At 42.1% G+C, this 21,485-nt stretch overlaps 1 protein-coding gene across 10 annotated transcripts in view; it reads left to right on the plus strand.

Annotated features, from left to right (window-relative positions):
• The first annotated feature begins 351 nt into the window (after positions 1–351).
• C20H3orf20 (chromosome 20 C3orf20 homolog) overlaps positions 352–21,485 on the plus strand; it is a 77,578-nt gene continuing 56,444 nt past the window's right edge. For 6 of the 10 annotated variants that reach the window (XM_038565549.1, XM_038565553.1, XM_038565554.1 and 3 more), the window contains exons 1-6: positions 352–520; positions 9,568–9,624; positions 10,003–10,523; positions 11,259–11,396; positions 16,648–16,767; positions 17,532–17,540. In XM_038565549.1, the coding sequence (XP_038421477.1) occupies positions 10,064–10,523; positions 11,259–11,396; positions 16,648–16,767; positions 17,532–17,540 (727 nt within the window). In that variant the 5' untranslated portion in view covers positions 352–520; positions 9,568–9,624; positions 10,003–10,063. Of the gene's footprint in view, positions 521–9,567; positions 9,625–9,878; positions 10,524–11,258; positions 11,397–16,647; positions 16,768–17,531; positions 17,541–21,485 lie in introns of all 10 variants that reach the window. The other 4 variants (XM_038565550.1, XM_038565551.1, XM_038565556.1 and 1 more) reach the window with 4 other exon arrangements.

Genomic DNA, 21,485 nt, shown 5'->3' on the forward strand with positions numbered 1-21,485 from the left:
GTTTAACCTTGGAGGCAAGCAGTGGTGAACTCTCCTGTCAGAAAACATGACCACACCTTACTCATATCTTTGTAGAGCTAAGGGAAATGTTTTGGATCAGAAATGGCTTTGAATTGTTTGCTTTCATTGTAATCTTTCCTCTAGGCCTTTGTTTTGATACAGTTCCTTCAAATTGGCTAAATAAATCATTTTGTTTGCTTGCAAAATTCCCGAAGGAGAAACTTTAAATCCATATACATGAGATTCCTGCTATGTTTAGCCATACATTTACCAAAGATTTGTGGGATCATTTATTTCCTCCTAAAGCCTCAGTGCAGCCTGCAAGATGGTTTTCAGCTAACCTTGTTGTGACATAGAGATGAGGCAGTAGAATTTGGAATTTGGAACAGGGGTGGGTACTGGTCTTTACAGTTAGTACAACACAGAGTAGCCACGCCATATGTGTTTAGTCTCTTTTTCAGCCAGTGAATTGAACTAAGTTATATGTCAAGCAGTTCCTGTAAAAAACTATATGGCTAAGGTAAGTGATGATAATCGGAAAGAATTTGTTGACCTGCTGAAAACTGAGAGAAAATGAATCAACCCCTTGGGCCTCTCACCCAGCCCTTGTGAGCTGCCTCGGTGAGGCATTTTGTTAGCGTAGGATCTAGACATCGAGCTTAATGTTTGGGAGTGGGGGGAGAATGATGTGATAGGTGTAGATTATTGCCTGGAAAAACTGGAAAATTAATGAAGCAAGGTGTTTTAGTGAAAACCTGTCACTCTGGCCCAGTATTGATCTGTTACCGTGTTTCTTAAATCCTGGGCTGCATTTATATACACATACATGGTAAATGCGTGTTTGTTCAGTCAGAAATATTACTTCTTTTTCACTCTCAATTTAAATAGCTTCTTTCTCCACCATGTTTCTTTTTTTCTTTTTTCTTTAAATTCATTTTGCCAACATATAACACCCAGTGCTCATCTCATCATGTGCCCTCCTTAATGCCCATCACCCAGTTCACCACATTTCTAACTGCCACATTCTTCCTAACTCTGAAAGCTCAACTGGTGGCAGTTTTGCCTGGTGGTAACAGATATTTTCACTGGGGTACATTTTCTATTTCTGTTTCTCATGGTTATCAGCAATTACCATGAACTTGAACATTAGTTTTAGAGACTTGATCCCTCAGTGACCCTTTCCCTGCTGCACACCTCTCCACACATGTTGTTCAAGGTTGTTTATGAAAAATAGAAACACAAAAATAGGCACTGGTCACAGCCCAGTTCTCCTAGGTCCCAAGAATGTCCAAGAAAAGTACTTGTCCAAGACAAGTCTTTGCTGTCTTTGCAGCGGACCCAGGATTTACTGTCTTTCTTCCAAAAACTATTTTTTTTATTGAGGTTTAATTTACATAGATTAGTTTCATTTGTAAAATCTAACGATTTGATGTTTGTATATATTACAAAGTGATCACCACAGTAAGTCTAGTTACTATCACCATACATAGAGAATTTTTTTTCTTGTGATGAGAGCTTTTACGATCTACTCTCTTAGCAACTTTCAGATATGCAATACACAGTATTAACTGTAGTCACCATGCTGTACATGACACCCCCATGGCTTGTTTATTTTATTACTGGAATCTTGCAGTTTTGCCTCACTTTCCTATTTTGTTCACCCCCATCCTCTCCCTCTGGCAACCACCAATCTGTTCTCTGTTTCTGTGGGCTTGGCTTTTTAGTTTTTTGGGTTTTTGAGATTCCACTTATAAGAGATCATATGGTATTTGTCTTTGACTTATTTCACTTAGCATAATGCCCTCAGGGTCCATTCCTGTTGAAAATGGCAAGATTTCCTTTTTGTGGCTCTGTAATATTCCATTATATATAAAAATCACATTTTTCAATCCATTCACTCATCGATTGATAAACATTTAGGTTGCTTCCATATCTTGGCTATTGTAAATAATGCTGAAATGAACATGGTGTATATATCTCTTCCAGATAGTGGCTTTATTTTCTTTGCATAAATACCCAGAAGTGGAGTTCCTGGATTATATAGTAATTCTGTTTTTAATTTTTTGAGGCACCTCCAAATTAGTTTCCATAGTGGCTGCACACCAACGGTGTGTGACGGTTCCAATTTCTCCACATTCTCTCCAACACTTGTTATTTCTTATCTTTTTGGTGGTCATTCTAACAGGTGTGAGATGATGTCCCATTGTGGTTTCAATTTCCCTGATAATTAGGGATGTTGAGCATTTTCTCATAATTTGCAAGATCCATCTTTACCTTAGAAAAGGCTCTATATCTCTACTTCCAGTTAGGATTTGCACAAGATTTAAGGGATGTGTGATCAGTGTAAACATACCATTTTTTAAAATAACATCTTTAAAACTGAGTTGCTCAGAAATTTTTAATTGCCTAATAGTTCATCAAATCTACATCATTTAACCCTCAGTTGTTGGTTGGCTGCAGTATTTCACTATTAGGAAAGAAGAAGCTATAAGCATCTTTTTTTGGACTCAACCAGCATAGATCTGTATCCAAGTACCTCTCTCCCCCTTTTAAACTGTCCCTCTGGGCATTACTTTCAGAAGTGAGATCACTGGGTCAAAGGGATGATCGTTTTTTTATGTTTCTTGGTGGGCCTTGCTGGGAAACCATAAGGGCCACCTTAATAAGGGCCCTTGATGCCTTGATAAATCTCCCATGTAGAGGATGCAGGTGATTTGCAAGTGAATTCTGCTCCAGGATGAGGAGTGAGTGACCCTGAGGCTCCAGTCTCCTGTGTAAACCTTCCTTGGTGGTAGGCAGTTAAGTTTAATTTTAAGCAATGCCTCCCCCCTTCCTCTCAGATGATTGCTCTATCTAGCTCACCTTCTTTCTTCCTCTCATCTGCGTAGAGAATTCAAGCATCTGTCCAGAACATGCTTTATATACTGAGCAACAGAAAGGGCAGTGTCTGCTAAATTTCCTAGTCTCATCTCCACTTCTTTGGTGTGCTGAGTGAGGGCTCACCTTCATGCTTGTCCTAGCCTACAGCTGGGCTTGCTCACAGACTGCAGGCACGCAGTGACATCTGCTCTGCTGTCTTTATCAAAGCATTTCTGATTAAAACCGTAGAGAGCCAGAAACTAGAGATAATAGCAAAGAAAGCCAGGACCAGATGACCTGAAAGAGCTAAGTTTAATTTTGTTTTTGAGTGTGCTGTTATGTACTTTTTTTTTTTTTTAAGATTTTATTTATTCATGAGACAGGCAGAGGCACAGACAGAGGGAGAAGCAAAATCTGTGCGGGGAGCCCGACGCGGGACTTGATACCGAGTCTCCAGGATTAGGCCCCCGCTGAAGGTGGTGCTAAACCACTGAGCCACTCGGACTGCCCTGTTATGTACTTAAAAAAAAAAAAAAAAGTTTGTTTGTTTGTTTGTTTGTTTGTTTTGTTTGAGAGAAGTGCACAAGCAGGGCGGGGAGGGGCAGGGATAGAGGGAGAGGAAGAAGCAGACTCCCTGCTGAGGGGGCTCTGTCTTGGGATCCTGGGATCCTGAGCAGAGCCAAAAGGCAGCCCGTTACCCGACTAAACCACCCAGAAGCCACCAGCTGTACGCACTTCTAAAAAACATTCTTGGGTCAGTGCCAGTAATGGGAAGGAAGGATGCCATTTTCTTTTCTTCTAAACCTATGCCCAAGGGCCCCTGGGTGGCTCAGCAGTTGAGTGTCTGCCTTTGGCTCAGGGCGTGATCCCGTGGTCCTGGGATCGAGTCCCACATCGGGCTCCCTGCTTCTCCCTCTGCCTGTGTCTCTGCCTTTCTCTCTGTGTCTCTCATGAATAAATAAAATCTTTAAAAATAAAAAAAAAAACCTGTGCCAAATTTTACCCCTCAGCTTCCTTCTGATTATGTGCACTTGCTTTTCCTATATCCTGTTCAGAATTTTCCCACTTTTCACTCCTGTTCCACTTGTGCTCCACTGCACCCCTGGCAGTTTGTTGTGTTTGTGCTTTTTAAGTACTCTTCTGGGTGCATCAAGGCTGGAAGTCCCTCCTCACTGTAGGCAGAACTCAGAGTGCTGTAGGTGCGGCTCCTCCCCTTGGTGAATCCCTAGGGCACCTGGCTGCTCACACCGCCCGCTGCCCACGGCACTGGCAGCCTCTGGGAGGAGCACTCTAGAATACAGATGTCGCCTCTGCTTGCACTCCTTCCATGCTTTCCCATCACCTGCAGGATGAGGTCCAGGCTCATTGCTTCACAACTGACCCCTACTGCCCCTCCCGTGCTTGGCCCCTCCGCAACCCACACTAACCCAAATCATGCTCTGCTTCTCATTCTCCAAAATTGCCAGGCAGTTTAGAGCCTCCACCCTGAGCAGGTGTTCTGCCCACCACCTGGAAGGCTCTTCCTCTCCTTGTTTGCTAGTCAATTTGTTTCTGGGCATTTTCTGTCATTTCCATTTCACAACCTTCTTTGACCACTCCAGATAATTTCCTTTTTCTATTTAGCATCCACCGAGCACTTGATGTGCTAGGCATTGCGCCAACCCTGTACATGCATCACCTCACTTAATCCTCACTGTCCTGGGAGATGGAGACTAGGGCCCCTGAGATTCTCACACAGATCAAATGCCAGGCTCGGAGTCAGGTTGCCTGAGCTCTTAGCTGCCCAGCCACGCTGCCTTCTCTGGGCTTCTGTTCTCCCTTGCAGAAAGCACTCTGACGTGTCATTGTAGCTTTGAGTGTTTCTCCCCTTGTATCTGTCCTCTGGGACAGAACAACCAGGCAGCAAATCGAATGAAGGCGGCACCGGGCCTGTTGTCATCTTCTATATGCTTTATAAACTTCTCATGCAATCTTTTCCATTCTTTATGGGAGGTGTTTCTTGAAACTTTGCTTATGGCCATCTGCATGGGTCTGTGAGGCTATTCATGTGACTTTGATGCCACTAGTATTTTTCAGTTTCTGGTATTTCGCAGCACTGTATTTAGTAATATTGACACTATAAAAGGGAGAGAAAACCTGGCCCCTGCTGTCCAGTTGCAGAGATTTACCACATGGCACACAACTAGTGATTTGAGACCATACATTTGAATATTTGATCATACAACACTTGCGAATTCTTTGGCATGATATACAAGGCCCTTTGCGATCTGATTTAAGGCCACTTTTCCAACTCCATCGGCTACTTTCCCACAGACCCCAGTCATACTGATGTGTTTTGCAGTTCTCTAAGCCCACCATGCTTTAAATGCCTCTTCTCCCTTGCACATCCTTTTCCTTTTGCCTAGAATGGCAACTTCTGCTCATCTTAAAAAAAAAAAAAGATTTATTTATTCATGAGAGACACACAGAGAAAGGCAGAGACATAGAGGGAGAAGCAGGCTCCATGCAGGGAGTCCTATGCGGGACCCGATCTCAGGACTCTAGGATCACACCCTGAGCTGAAGGCAGACACTCAACCACTGAGCCACCCAGGTGGCCCAGTTCTGCTCATCTTTTATAACCATCTTCAGTTCTACTTCCATTAGACCTTTTTCTTTGGGTTTTCACAGCCCTTGTACATTTTTCTCTAGTGTGACCCTTATCATATTTGTCTATAAGTTAATTTTATAAGTCTGATCTGCCTGTTAAGCTTTTTTTAAATTATTAAAATATTTATTTATTCATGAGAGACACAGAGAGAGAGAGGCAGAGACAGGCAGAGGGAGAGGCTCCACAGGCAGGCTCCATTCAGGGAGCCTGACGTGGGACTCGATCCCGGGTCCCCAGGATCACACCCCAGGCTGCAGGTGGTACTAAACCACTGCACCACCGGGGCTGCCCTGCTTGTTAAGCTTTGAGCTGTTTGAGGGCAAGGCCCATGTCTCAGTGATGGAAAACCAATGACAGAATAAAAATGGATACATAGAACGAAGGGTGGGATGGTGTTTCAGCATGGCTGGTGGTCAGTCAGGAATCACACTTGACTGCTAAGGACAGAGATCTAAATAAAGGGGTTCATTCTCTTCTGTAAAATAAGTTTGGAAGTAGGTGGCCAAGTGCTAGTGTGGGGGTACTACTGTATCATCAGGAGCCCAGGCTCTGTCACTCTGCTCAGCCACTTTTAGTGCATAGCTTCCTTCCCCAAGGTCATTTCATGGCTCTAAATGGCTACTGGAGCTGCAGCCAAATCTATTCCAAATGAAAGGAAAGAGAGTAGCTTGAGAGGAAAGAATGAGCGTTCTGTCCATGAAGGTAGCCTCCTTTAAAAATCATGTCTCAGGTCCCTACCAAGCAACTCTACTTTCATCTCATAGGTAGGATTTAGGCACAGGGGCACCTCTAGCTGAATTTTGAAGAGATAAATATATGGCAATAAATACAGTTTGGGGCACCTGGGTGGTGCAGTGTTAAGTGTTTGACTCTTGATTTTGGCTCAGGTTATGATGGGATCATGGGATCAGGCCCTGTGTCCTGCTCTGTGCCCAGTATGGAGTCAGCTTGAGTTTTCTCTCTCCCTCTCCCTCTGTCCCATCCCCTCCCAAGTAAATAAATAAATTAATTAAAAATATTTTTAAAATACAGGTAAATATAAATTATAAATATAACAAATATTTATGTTGATTATTGTAATATTTATATATAATTAAATGTAAATGTAAATATAAATATATGACAGTGTTTAATTTTAAATGACATTTCTTTAAAAAAAAACAGCTTTTAGATCCAAACAGACTTTTCTCCAAAGAAGTCATAAATTTGTCAATAAACACACAAAAGGATGCTCACCATCATTAGTCATTAGAGAAATGCAAATCAAAATCACAGTGAGATATCATTTCACACCCTCTAGAACGGCTCTAGAATCAAAAAGACATACAAGTGCTCACAAGGACATGGGAGAATTAGAACTCTCCTATATTGCTGGTGGGACTATAAAATGGTACAGCCACTTTGGAAACCAGTCTGACAGTCCCTTGAAATGTTAAACACTGAGTCATCATATGACCCAGCAATTCCACTCCTAGATGTACGCTCAGGAGGATCTTGGTGAGGTCATCTGTACACACAAAAACCTGTACATGAATGTTCATAGTACTACTATTCATAATGCCCCCAAAGTGGAAGCAACGAAAATGTCAACCAAATAATGAATGGATCAATAAGTTGTGGTATATCCACATAATGGGTTATTATTCTACCATAAAAATGAATGACCTAACTGATACATGCTCAACATGGATGAACCTTGGAGACATGCTGAGTGAAAGAAGCCAGTCACAAAAGACAACATGGTGTGTGATTTCATTTATGTGGAATGCCCAGAACAGGCAAATCTATAGAGAAACTAGATTAGTGGTTGCCTAGGAGGAAGGGGGGCTGGGGAGTGACTGCTAATGGATTTCTTTTGGAGGTGATGAAAATGGTCTAAAATTAGATAGTGGTATCGGTTGCACAGCTTTGCATATACTAAAAACCATTGTACACTTTAAAAGGCGCAAACTGTATAATATGTGAATTATATCTCAATAAAACTGCTTTAAAAGGTCTTTATCTGTTTGTAAGACATCTCTTCAAAATTAACCTCAAAAGAAATGAACTGGTAGGGGTGGGATGAGGGGAATTTCCTCAGACCAGTTAAGATTTCAAGGACTGTATTTGTCTTCTCTTCATTTGAGTCCTTGGCTAAAAAAAAAAAAAAAAAAAAAAAAAAAAAAAAAAAAAAAAAAAAATCCTGCCCTTCTTGGTCAGGGTCAGATCCTTCTGGCTGGTTGCCCAGATGACTGAGATTCTGAGTGGTTTCTTTGTCTTGCAGACTTATCATCTTAAATATGAAGTATTTTTCTGAGTCTCCAAAGCTGAGAAATAGGGATGCCAGGGGGCAGGCAAATAGACTTGGGAAGCCACTTATCTGCAAACCAGGATGTCAAAAGGGTTTGCTCTGTGCAACTCTTGTTCCTTAGAGGTTTTATTGCTGATAGATGGGCAGGAGCAGCTTAAGGGCTGTGAGGAAATCATACTGTGTTTGGAAAGCTTCTGTGCCAGGAGTCAACACATAGGCAACTCCCACCTGACCTGGAGCTCTGTCTCCCTAAGCCTCTGATTCCTCATCAGTGACACGGGAGAGATAATAATCTCACCCCAGGGTGATCACAGCAGATCGTGCCTGTTAACTTGCTCTGTAAATGCTGGTGGTGCACCCCAGGGGTGAACTTGGGGTGGCTCCAAAGGATACAGTTTTGAGAGGTGAAAGAATGAGGATTGTCTGGCAGGAGAAGACCACCATGGACATTGTGGGGAGTGATTGTCAGGATGGAAGGTAGAATTGACGGTTGGAAGGCTGTGGTAATAAGAATTGTCAGGCCGGGCCAGCAGTCCTTCCTCTGGTCTAAGGGCCGACGTTACTAGGCCCTCTAGCATACTACTAGTGTGCTTTTGGGGCCATTTAAGGCACACAACAGGGCAACTGGCCTACACTGCATGGAAATGCCAGCAAAGGTGATGGGGGTGGACCCCACCCTCTTCTACCCTACGCTTCCCTTGGTCAGCCTTTCCTACGTGTTCTGGATTCTTTTTTTTTTTTTTAAGTTATTTATTTATTTGAGATAGAGAACATGCACACATGCATAAGCAAGGGAGGAGCAGACAAGCAGACTCTGTACTGAGAGTGGAGCCTGACACAGGGCTCAATCCCAGAATCAAGATATCATGACCTGAGTTGAGACCAAGAGTTGGATGCTTAACTGACTGAGCCACCCAGGCACCCCTGTGTTCTGGATTCTTGAGCATCTTTTGCAGAGGCTCATGTTCTTACACAGCCCAGCAGAAATGAAAAGAAATAAATCATCATTTTTGTGTAATTCAAGATCAAGAAGTGACTTTACATTATTGCCAATGTATTTTAGATTGATATATTACTGAAGAATGTCCTTCTGGGGTTCATTTTGATCAGATAAATGAAACTTTCAGATCTGATTACAAAACTCTACAAGTCTATTTGCAGATTTTCCCGGCCATTTTTGTGTTTACCAAATTGTTCTTCACACTCCCTCACTTCAACCAGTGGTCTATTTTTGATATGTATTAAGAAGACAAGAATAAAACACAGTTTAGAAGTATGTCAGGTTAAAAACCACCACAGTACCTAATGGTGTTCAGCTGACCCAGACACGAGTATGCTGATCTGCTAACCCATATATGTCTACTTGATGAGGACTCAGAGCCCTCAAGAAGTTCTATTAAAGTGGGAAATTTTTTTTTAAATGGGGAAAAATATTTATTACAGTTCACTGATTTTAAGGTAGGCATTTTTTTCCATTTTAACATCTCTTAAATTGTGATATGTCTTACGGTCAATGGCATCTTACATTGATTTTTTTCTTTCTTGTAAGATGGTATATCTTATAACCAATTACATCAAAACTTGATTTGATGAAATGTGGCAAATATTAATCATTGAATTGAGAAAATTTATTCTCCTCATTCTTTTCTGTCTGCCCTTGGATGTTCATGTTGAATAATTGTATGCCCATCCTTGCATTGCCACCTGGAACTTCCACATCACCTTCCTCCAGAGAGCCAATAAAATGTTTTTTGTTTTTGTTTTTGCAGGTTTTTATTAATAGACCACAAGCAGATCTTCCACCCTCAGGTCTCTAACTATAAAAGGTACAGTGGAACCTTTCTCCTTTCCTATCCTTTCCACTCCTCCAGCACCTAGGGTTCCTCCAAGAGGTCTCAAATTGTATAACTGTCCCTGAAACCATTTCTGGAATCCAGTCATTCCAAAGGCCCTTCCCAAACTCACCCACTAATGTGGGCTTATCTGATCCTGTCTTGGGGAATAAAAGGGAAGAGGAGGGACATCTCTTTGCCCTACTGTATGAGGAGCCATCAGTTATTTCCTTATCCTTCCTGGATAGGACCCGCTGGTTCAATGACCTGTAAAGGCCATTTCAGCACTTCCATATTGTCTGTCTCCAAGGCTTCACCTTAGGTAAGAACTGTCACTCTCATTCACCTCTCAAGGGCTTTGACTTTCTATAGCTGCAGGTCCATCTGGTCCGAGATGGACAGTATTACCTAGCAGTATGCATACTGTAGCAACATGAATGACATCAAGAGCAACCGAGAACTGTACCAGCAATACACAGCCTCGGCCCCCAGGCTCCTGGCCCGCATCTCCAAACTGCTCATCAGTTGCCGGAACGCAGGCATTTCTGTACCTAAGGGCATCAGGAACATCTTTGAGTTCACTTGGGAGGAGCTTATTGCCGACCCCATGGTGCCTACCCCATCTGACATCATGGGTCTGGAGATCAGCATTGGAGCTCCCCCCGCAGTGCTTATGGAATCAGCCCCCATGCAGGTCCCTGTCCAGAAGAAGCCAGCACCACCAGCAATACCACCGCCACAGTTGCTGCCCACCGGGCCAGCCAAGTTCACCACCCATGGCTATCTGGTGCACTCTGGCCAGGAGACCCTGCACAAATTCCAGCGGCAGTCCATTCACTTGCTGACAGAGCTGCTCGCCCTGAAGATGAAGGCCATGGTGGAGTCCGTGTCTGGTAAGCCTGGCTCGCCAGATTCTTCTCCATTTTTTCTGAGCCTGGAAGGATCTGCCCAGACTGATGTGTGTGTCCACCACAGCCACCCCAGACAGGTATATAAGGATATGCTGGGGATAGGTGGCAGCCACGGGTCTGCTATAGGAATCAAACCCCTTCCTATAGCCCTCTCAAGAGTCATCCTCTCACCCCTTCTGTTCTCCATGTTTTCCTCCCATTTCCCCGATGTTGCTGAGTCCAGACTGGAAGAGGTAGGCTTTGGAGAACAGTGTGAGGCCAGAGGTACTGAAGGGTGGAGTTTGTGGAAATGATGCAGAGGTGGAGAGAGGCAGCACCCATGAAGAGGGAGGTAAATTGAGAGGGCCGATTAGTGGTTAGGAAGACCATCCATGGTAAGGGTGTAACCCCAAGATCAAGGAGGAGAGATAGATGCTTACCAGTACTTGAGCCTTCTAGATGCTTCTAGAGCCTTCTAGATGTTATTTTAGATGCTAATGGCATCAGTACCCTGGCCTATGGGTAGGAAGAGAGAAGGGGGGGGGGCAGAGAGCAAAATGCCACCTGACAAGTCTTCAGAGTTTGAGACCCTTCCATGAGGAAGACCCTCATACTTGCTTACCCTAGGAGTGGGTCTTCCCTCTACCCTAATTTCCTGGGGTATTTACAGAGATCCTTTTCTGGAAGCATTAGCCCTGCACCAGGAAAAAAATGAGTTACTTCAATGATTCTTTTTAGGTGCCAATCCCCTGGACATCACAAGGCGTTTTGTGGAGGCCAGCCAGCTCCTCCACCTCAATGCCAAGGAGATGGCTTTTGACTACCTGATTGGCACAATTGGGAGAAGTGGTCAGAGTGTTGGACAGTTTGGGAAAGGTGGGTACCCAAGCTTCAGCCCTTAGGTGGAAGTTCAAATAGTGTCAATAAGAATGCAAGATAGAGAGTCAAATCCCCATTTTAAACATTTGACATCCCTAAGAGTTGAGGTGGGTTCTCAAACAGAAAGATCCTGGAGCAACAGAGATCCTCAAATGCTGCAGGTAAGTATATAAGGTGGTGCAGTTACCCTGCAGAGCAGTTTGATGGTATCTGCAAGACGGGAGATGTTCTAGCATCTTACAACCCAGCAATTTCTCTTCTAGGTCATTCCCTACAGCTGTGCCTTTCAAACTATCTGTGGTGAAGGACCAGTGTATAAAATTGCCAATCTTTTCAAAAATATGATGTCACAGGAATGTCAAATTTCCACAGAGTTTTCTAAATGTTTACTCTTAATTTCCATGCTCATCTGATCATGGCCTGGTGTGGGTTCACAGCAGGCCCCTGGCCACACTTGAGAGGCACATGTGGCACACAGGTACAAGTTGTCCCAGAATGTTTATTGTAGCACTGTTTAGAACGGCAAAGGGAAATAAAATTGGAAGCAACCTAAATGTCCTTCAACAGGAGAAATATGATTTATAGTCTGTTTAGACAATGGAACATAGTGAGAAGTAAAAATCAAGCACTTGTACAGTATAGGGACTATAGATTACACCATTGTAACAACTTTATATGGTGACTACACTTATTGTGATGAGCATTTTTTAAAATATATTTTTTAAAGATTTTATTTATTTATTTATTCATTAGAGCCACAAAGAGAGGCAGAGACATAGGCAGAGGAGAAGCAAGCTCCCTGCGGGAAGCCTGATATGAGACTAGGTCCTAGGACGCCAGGATCACCACCTGAGCCAAAGGCAGAGGCTCAACCGCTGAGCCACCCAGGTGCCCCAACATATTTTTTTAAGTAATATTCACACCGAACGTGGGGCTCGAACTCATGACCTCAAGCTCAAGAGTCATGCACTCCACCAAGTCAGCAGGCAAAACACCCCTGTGATGAGCATTTTGTAATGTACACAAACGTGGGCTCACTATATTGCACTTCTGAAACTAATATTGAATCTCAACTGTACTTCAATTAAAAAGGAAAAAAATACAAAATGAAACAAGCACTAAAACACACATATCAATATAGATAAATCTCAAAAAATAGTGTTAAGCAAATAAAAGCAAATTCTAGAAGGATACATTTGGTATAATACTACTTAAATAAAATTCTAAAAAACACAAGTAATATATTGCTTATGAGTACATTATGCAGAGTGCAAGTAAAAAAGCATGAAGGGAAATGCCAGATGCAAAGTTGGAGACGTGAGCTCTGGAGAGGGGTGGGGGGAGGGGGTCTGGAAGACAATGGTGATTCAGTTGTATCTAATGTATCTCTTGAGTGTGATAGATATAAGTACAGTTGACCCTTGCACAACATGTGCTGACCGCCCAAGCAGTTGAAGATCCACATGTAACTTCCGACTCTGCCAAAACTTAACTACTAATAGCCTCCTGTTGACCAGAAGCCTTACGGATAACATCAACAGTTGGTTAACACGTACTTTGTACGTATATGTGCTATACTGTGTTCTTACATTAACATAAGCTAGAGAAAAGAGGATGTTATTAAGAAAATCCCAAGAGAAAATACATTTACAGTACTTACTGTATTTATCAGAAAAAATTCACGTATAAGTGGACCCACATAGTTCAAATCCATGTTGTTCAAAGGTCACCTGTGTTCGTTTTGAATGGCTAAAACTCATCCTCACTGGTAGGCGGTTTTGTGGGGAAATGTAAAAAATTTTATCTCCTAACCACTCACCCTCATTTGTAAAATCCATTCCCACTAGCATCTCTCCATGTCCACTGGATGTTTGTCAGGCTTCCCTTGATGGTCAGAGGTTAAACATCTGATAATATACATGTTCAGTACAAATAAATTACACAATAAAATTGCCATCCTTGGGGGAAAAATGTGGAATTTCATGAAGCCAGTAGAAATAATGTTGAAAAGCTCCTCAGTTCCCACGCAGAGCCTCTGATGATGGCTCAGTGGAGCAAAACTAGTCAGCTACTGGAGACAGGAAAATTGTCTGGAGCAGTGACTTTATGGAGAAAGGATGGTTTGGGTATCAAAGGGTTAAAAAGCAAAGCAGCTAAAGCCCTTGGATGCTTTTGCAAAGGCAATATGAAGGAACTCCTGTTTTATCGCTCTTGTACAACCATTCAGGAAAAAAGAAAATCACCCCACCTCACAAAAATGACCGTCATTTTTATTGCTTTTAAGAATTAGTGTGTGTGATGGGACCCCTGGGTGGCTCAGCGGTTGAGCGTCTGCCTTTATCTCAGAGCATGATCTTGCGGGACAGGATCAAGTCTCGCATCCGGCTCCCTGCATGGAGCCTGCTTCTCCCTCTGCCTGTGTCTCTGCACCTCTCTCTCTGTGTCTCTCATGAATAAATAAATAAAATCTTAAAAAAAAAAAAAGAATTAGTGCATGTTTACAATACCAACAAATTTTTGTTGAATACAAGGTAAAAGAAAGTTATTTTGATAACTTTTTTTGAGAGTGTATGTGAGTGGGGAGAGGGGCAAAAGGAGTGGAGGAGAGAAAATCCCAAATTGATCCATGCTCAGAGCAGAGCCCAACGTGGGCTTTATGTCATGATCCTGAGATCATGACCTGAGTCCAAATCAAGAGTCGGACACTTAACCAACTGAGCCACCGTGGTGCCCCTATTTGGATAACTTTTGTTTTCTCATTCCTTTTTTGAGCCTCAATCTTAGTATGCTTTTTTCTTTTTCCTTTTATTACACTTTATTAGTTTTTAAATTTTTTCTGCTATTTTTAACCTATTCTGCTGTGATTGAGTGCTCTATTAGTTTCAGGTGTACAATATGGTGATTCAGCAATTCTGTACATTACTCAGTGCTCATCATGATAAGTGTATAGTGCACAAGTGTTCCTTTTTCTCTACATCCTCGCCAACACCTGTTGTTTCCTGTGTTGTTGATTTTAGCCATTCTAAATGGTGTTAGGTGGTATCTCATCATGATTTTGATTTGCATTTCCCTGATGATAAGTGATGTTGAGCATCTTTTCATGTATCTGTTGGCCATCTAGGTGTCTTTGGAGAAATGTCTGTTCATGTCTTCTGCTCATTTTTTAATTGGTTTGTTTTTTGAGCATTGAATTTGTTTTTCTTCTCTCATATCAAGTTCCAGTGGGTTTCCCCTCCCCCCCACCCTCCCCCCCACTATTTACCATGAACTACTGGAGGTCTTTGTTTTATGGGAATTTCCTCTGTGCCCATTCTGTTTAGGGTCAGCTATGCCCTATTAACACAGGCTCTCTAACTCTGCTGTAACTATTTACACAGATGGTTACCAGCATACTTGGATTCCTGCACTTTGTGTTCTGCCTAGAGCTTAGAGATCCATTTCATTTGGAGGGGCGCACTGCCTGATGGTCTGTTGCAGGAATAGGAACGTCCCACCTGGCCCAACTGCTCACCCTCACACCTTCCCATGGTGCTCTCCTACCTGAATATAGTGTCCCCTCACCTATAAGAGGAAATGGTTGTCACCATTAGCATTTCACTTCATAAGGTGTTTGAGTATTCTTGCAGGATCACAGGCTTTCACCTGTGATACAGTAACTTGCTGTGTGCCTTGTGGGTTGTGGTCAATCTAAGTGGAGGAGAATTTGCAGAGAGCTAAGCTGAACTCTGGAGAGGCTTTGATGATTTCTGCATCCTGCTGCATCAGCAGAGTATGCCAGCACACTCCCTAGGGAAGCTCTCACTTGTTGGCATGTCTGTTCCAGTCGCTCTCTTTAAACCAGCCTAGAGGGACGCTGGGGTGGCTCAGCGGCTGAGCATCTGCCTTCAGCCCAGGGTGTGATCCTGGGGTCCTGGGATGTAGTCCCACATCGGGCTCCCCGCAGGGAACCAGCTTCTCCCTCTGCCTATGTCTCTGCCTCTCTGTGTGTGTGTCTCTCATGAATGAATAAATAAAATCTTAAAAAAATAATAAAATAAACCAGCCTAGTGTGGGGTGGTGGTGGTGGTGGGTACCTAACCAACAAAGTGCAAATGAAGGAGTGATCCATTTCTTTTGGAAAGGTATTTGATCCTAGAAGGACTTGAATTAGCTCTCACAGGGCATTAAAAAGAAGATTCAAACCCTGTTGACTTATTTTGCATGACTTTTGCTTTTTTTTACAGCTCTTGCTAAATACTGTTTTCTAGATGGATTTTGTCTACACCAGGATAGTTGACCAGTTTCATCCCATCTTTACCAGTATTGGTTGTTGTTAGTTCATTTCTGCTAAGTTAGAAAGTACTGAAAGTTGTTCTGATCTCAACTTTTGGGTCACTAGCAAAGGGTATTGTTCGTGTGTGTGCATTATCCAGTATCCAGTTTTTGGTTATAGTCTTTGCCTATTTAAGAGGTGAAGTTTGCCATTTTCTTTATGAATTTGGTTGACCTGTGATAAACATTCACAGTGCCTGACATTTCCTAACAATTTCATGCTTAACCAGTGAAATGACCATGTTTGGGGGGAAGAATGAGCAAATGATTTGATGTGGTTTATGTAAGTATGATCAAGATTTTCCATTCATGATGGGGGTGCTAATTTTTTAAAGTAGTCTCCACACCCAGCATGGAGCCTAATGCAGGGCTTGAACTCATGACCCTGAGGTCAAGACCTGAGCTGAAGTCAAGAGTCAGATGCTTAAGTGGCTGAGCTACCCAGGAGCCCCACAGGTACTAAATTGGTGGTCAAATATCAAATGATTCTACATATGACAGTGTGATTCTGCAAGGGATTGATCTGTTGAAGAAGCATCTGATTTCTGTGCCTTGGATAAGGGAATAGTTGGCCCAATGTTTATTCTTTCCACCTAGTTTTGCACATATATCTGCATTTGCCCTCACAGTAATACCATGGCCTTTTGTGCTTGTTGCTTCCTGTTACCTGCACTGGGGAGCAGGGAGTCATTTCTCTTTTAAGGGATATTGTAGTGGCGTGGGGGACGGGGTACTGTAGAAAGAAATCTTAATGATTTCCCTTAATTACTTTGAGCCTGCTCATGCATTAAAAAGTATTTTTCTTCCAAGATCTGGTTGTTTTGTAACAACCAGGGCACTTTAGAATATCTAAATAAATATCTACTCTACCACACTACTAGAATAAAAAGTCCATATTATATTTTTGGTTAAAAAAAAAATCTGTGTTCCTTTCCAGATTCCTCTATGAACACTCCAGCCATAGGAGTGAACTCACCTTACCAGCTTGTCTATGAGTCCTCTACTGGCTGTCTAAGCTTTTCCCTCTCAACTGGAAGAGATGTTAAGAAGAAAACAGGTAATAGAGGATCCCATCAAGACCTCTTAACCCATCTTTGGGGGTGGAGTTGGAGAGGGGGATAGAGGATTCCCAAGGTAGGTTGATGAGATGGTTTGACTTAGTTTTCTGATTGGAAGGATTTATGGCTCTCCCAGCTATTGGTAGAAGCTACTGACATATATGTACCACACAATTTGACACCTCTTAACCCAGTCACTCCATAATGCAGGCTCATAATTTGTTTATGTGCCCTCCCTTCGTGGGGATGTGATTCGCATTATATCATGTAAACATGTCCCTGGTTCACCTGGAACAACATCCCTATCAAACCCATATCTTGCACCCCTCAGAAACCCAAACTCATCTGCATTACTCAGAGAGAGATCTGTGTTGCTCCTACTCACACCAAGTGGGGCAACTAGTATCTGCAGAGGGGTATTTGGATACCAGACCTAACAGAATGTCCCAGTTGGGCCAGTTCATGCAGGAAGGAGAGAATAGAGGGCCCTGCTATTTCCACTGAGGAAGACACACAACAGAAAGAAAGAGGTGGTAGACGAGGCCAAACAGTATAGCAGCAATCGTGCAGCCAAAAGCTCAGAGGAGAAAGAAGTTGCTGCTGGAGAGAGCAGGGCAAGGTCTTATGGAACTTCTGATTACCTGCACCCGTGATGGCAGTTGGCAGAATGGGGTAGATGAGGGAGGGCTATATTTGCAAAGAGGTGGTGGGAGGATCAACATAAAGGAGGAATGCTCAAAGACTGTCTAATTGACTTCCACAGACACTGGAGGTAAGGCTGGAAGTTGAGACGTTTGGATTTTATTTCTGACCCTGCCCCTGGCTGGCCGTGTGATTTGCTTTCCTCCAAGCCTCATTCTCCATATCAAGCTGACCCTATATCCTTTCAGTCAGTGAACAAATGTTCAGTGAGCATTTGCTGGTTGTCATTCACTGTCCTAAATCCTGGGGTTACACATGTGGACTCTAAGACAAAGAATACCTTCCCTAATGGAGCTGATGTCTTCATCTCCCTTGCTTGGAGTAGACTCAGCTGCCCCGTGTCATTTCCACAGTTCCTTTACCTCTGTTGATATGCTTTCTCTCAGTAACCCACAGCATTGTTTCTAGCATCCCACTTTATGTGCTCCTGGTTTTATTATATCCATTCCCAAACTGGCCATAATTAAACACAATCCCTTTGAGAGAAAACAAAGTATCTTCAAGATACACAGTGATTTCATGATTTTCCCTCCTAATGACCCTGAGGATGATGCCTTCTGTTGGTCTCTTTGTCTGTCTGGCTGTTTTTTCACTCTGCTACCCCACCGAGATGTGATTTGTCATGATGTTGCATTGTTCTCACTAGATGTGTGTTCATGGTGCTGCATTTTTTATAGGTTCTTGAGATATTTGGAAATTAGTCTCACACATGCATGCTAGAATGGATGATTAACTTTCTCTAATAGTTTATATGTAACTATGTGACCCATCTTGCACAGGAATGTCCCAATTTATTTTTATTTTCCTGACATAACAATTAATGATGCTCACTTTCACTCTAAAAACTTTTCCAGTTTGGACATATTGTAGAGTTATTATGGTTATAGTCCACTTGGATATTAGGCTCTGCTATCTGTTCATACACATCTGCTATCATACCTTACCAACTGCCCCCTTTGCAGTTCTAGGGCCAGGCAGACTTGGAGCAGACAGGCTTCAGGAGTTGAGCCTACTCCCTGAGGGAACAACAGCTATTTATGGAAAGTAGGCCAACATTATAGAAGGAGAACTGAGAGAAATCTGTTAACAATGGTTCCTGGTTAGTGCAAGAGGCTGTCACTCTCAAGGACCCAAGGCACCTAGGGCCAAGCCAGACATGAATGGTCAGACTGGAAGATTTTCCAGGAGGTCAGCCAGCTGCTAGCTGGGACTCAGAGCCAAGTCTCTGGTCTTTGGTGGCAGGAGAAGCAGTGTAAGGGACCAGGAGCCACTCATAGTGGCAGATACCAGAGATGGTATCCAAGCACCAGCCAGAAACCCCAAGACTTGCTGACAGTGAGGAAGACTTTATTCTGAAGTGTTCAGGGCTCAGTTGGGGCCTAAGTAGTGGGTTTGGCTTAGAACCAATTTTCATGCATGAAGTTGAGCCTGCATATATTAAGGGAGAGCATGTGGCTTCAGTTGGGTGGGTAGCAGAGGCTTAGAAACATGTGATCCTGAATAGATGCCTCTGGAATTTCAGTCATGGAGGGCCACCTCCACAATTTCATGTCACCATTTCTTATTCCAACTAACACCTGCCACAGGGGGATAACTATGAAAATAAGTGCAATTAGCACAAAACATTGCCACCCACAGATTTTACCAGGTAGAAGAAAGAATAAGCAAAGTTGAAGATACAACAATTGAAATATTGAATCTGAAGAACAGAAAGAAAAAAAATATATTTTTAAATGAATGGAGTCTAAGGGACCTGTGGGACACCATCAAGGAGAACAACATGCACATTGTGGGAGGCTCAGAAGGAGAAAGAAAGGGACAGTGAGAATATTTGAAGAAATGTTGGCTGAACTTCCCAAACTTGGTGAAAGATGTGAGTATAAACATCGGAGAAGTTTGACAGACACCAAGTAACATGACCTCAAAGAGATCCACACCAAGATACAGTATAACCACTTTCTAAAGACAATGACAGAGAACCTGGAAAACAGCAAGAGAAAAGTAAATCATCACATCCAAGGAATTTTCAATAAGATTGTCAGCAGATTTCCCATCAGAAACTTTGGAGGCCACAAGACACTGGGCCTGTATATTCTGAGTGTTTAAAGGGAAAATAAAAACCCTGTCAGGGCAGCCAGGGTGGCTCAGCGGTTTAGCGCCACCCTCAGTCCAGGGCCCGGTCCTGGAGACCCAGGATTGAGTCCCACATCAGGCTCCCTGTATGGAGCCTGCTTCTCCCTCTATGTGTCTCTGCCTCTCTCTCTCTCTCTCTCTGTCTATCTCTATCTCTATCTCTATCTCTATCTATCTCTATCTCTGTCTTTAGCTATCTCTATCTCTATCTCTGTATCTCTCATGAATAAAGAAATAAAATCTTAAAAAAAAAAAACAAAACCCTGTCAGCTAAGAATCCTTTTTTTCAGCAAAACTGTCCTTCAAAAGTGAGGGAGATATTAAAAATTCCCCAGATTGACAAAACCCAAGGGAGTTCATGACCACTAGACATACCCTTCAAGAAATGCTCAAGGGAGTTCTGCAAGGTGAAATGAAAGGACACTAGACAGTACCTTGAAGCTGTATGGAGAAATAAAGATCTCAATAAAAGTAAAGACATGAGCAATTATAAAAGCTAAGATTATTGTAACTGGTTTGTAACTGCACTTTTTGTTTCTTACAAGATTTAAAAGACTAATACATTTAAAGAAAAAATAATTAGTGTAAAATCTAGTATTACTGTAACTTTGGTTGGTAACTACAAATCTTGTTTTCTATGTAATTTAAAAGACTAATACATTTAAAAGATTGTTATTTTATGTTTTGGTGCCCATAACATATAAAGATATAATCTTATGATGACTGAAAGGGTTTGGGATGAAGCTGTAAAGGAGGAGAGTTTTTGTGTATTACTGAACTTGAGCTGGTAAAAATTCAAATTAGAGTGTTAGAACCTTAGGATGTTAAATGTAATTCCCATTGTAACCACAAAGAAAATACCTATAGAATATACAAAAAAGCAAATGAGAAAGGAATTTAAACCTTTCATGACAATCAATATAAAGAAAACAGTATTGCAGGATATGAGGGGCAAAAGTCATATGACATATAGTAAGCAAAAAGTACAATGTAGAAGTCCCTCATTGGTAATTATTTTAAATGCAAATAGACTAAATTCTCCAATCAAAAGATAGAGATCAGCAGAATGGATAAGAACACGTGATCTAAAGATATGCTATCTATAAGAGATTCACTTGAGATCCAGAGACACCCATTGAAGGTGAAAGGATGGAAAAAGAAATTCTATGCAAAGAGAGCAGGGGTTACAATACAAGTATCAAACAAAATAGGCTTTAAATTTTAAAAAAGCTACAGGAGACAAAGGACACTGTGTATTAATAAAAGTTTCAATATGAGAAGATAGTGTAAATATTTAATGCACCTAATGACAGACCATAAAAATATCTGAAGCATAAAATATATAGTTCTCTGAAGCAAAAACTGACAGAATAAAGACAAGAGAGTTCTACAGTAATAGTCGGAAATTTCAGTACCCTTTTAATAATGGAAAAACAACCAGGCAGAAGAAAAGTAGGGAAATAGAGGAATTAAATAACACAATTAACCAATTAGAACACAAACAACAAGAGCAATGCACATTCTTCTCAAGTGCCATTGGACATTTTTCAGGATAGGTTATATGTTAGGCCATAGATTATCTCAATTAATTTAAAAAGATAGATATCATACAACGTATCTTTTCTGACCACAATGAGTTGAAGCTAGAAGGCAATAACAGAAGGAAAACTAGAAAAAAACAAGTTGTGGAAAGTAAATAACATATTCTTTAAAGATTTTATCTATTTTTAGAGAGAGTGCAGGGGGAAGGACAGAGGGAGAGGGAGAGAGAATTTCAAGCAGACTCTATGCTGAATACAGAGCCTGACACAGCACATAGTCTCACAACCCCAAGATCATGACCTGAGCCAAAATCAAGAGTCAGGTGTTTAATTAACTGAGC

Source organism: Canis lupus, chromosome 20, assembly GCF_011100685.1.
Source record: "Canis lupus familiaris isolate Mischka breed German Shepherd chromosome 20, alternate assembly UU_Cfam_GSD_1.0, whole genome shotgun sequence".
NCBI lineage: Eukaryota > Metazoa > Chordata > Mammalia > Carnivora > Canidae > Canis > Canis lupus.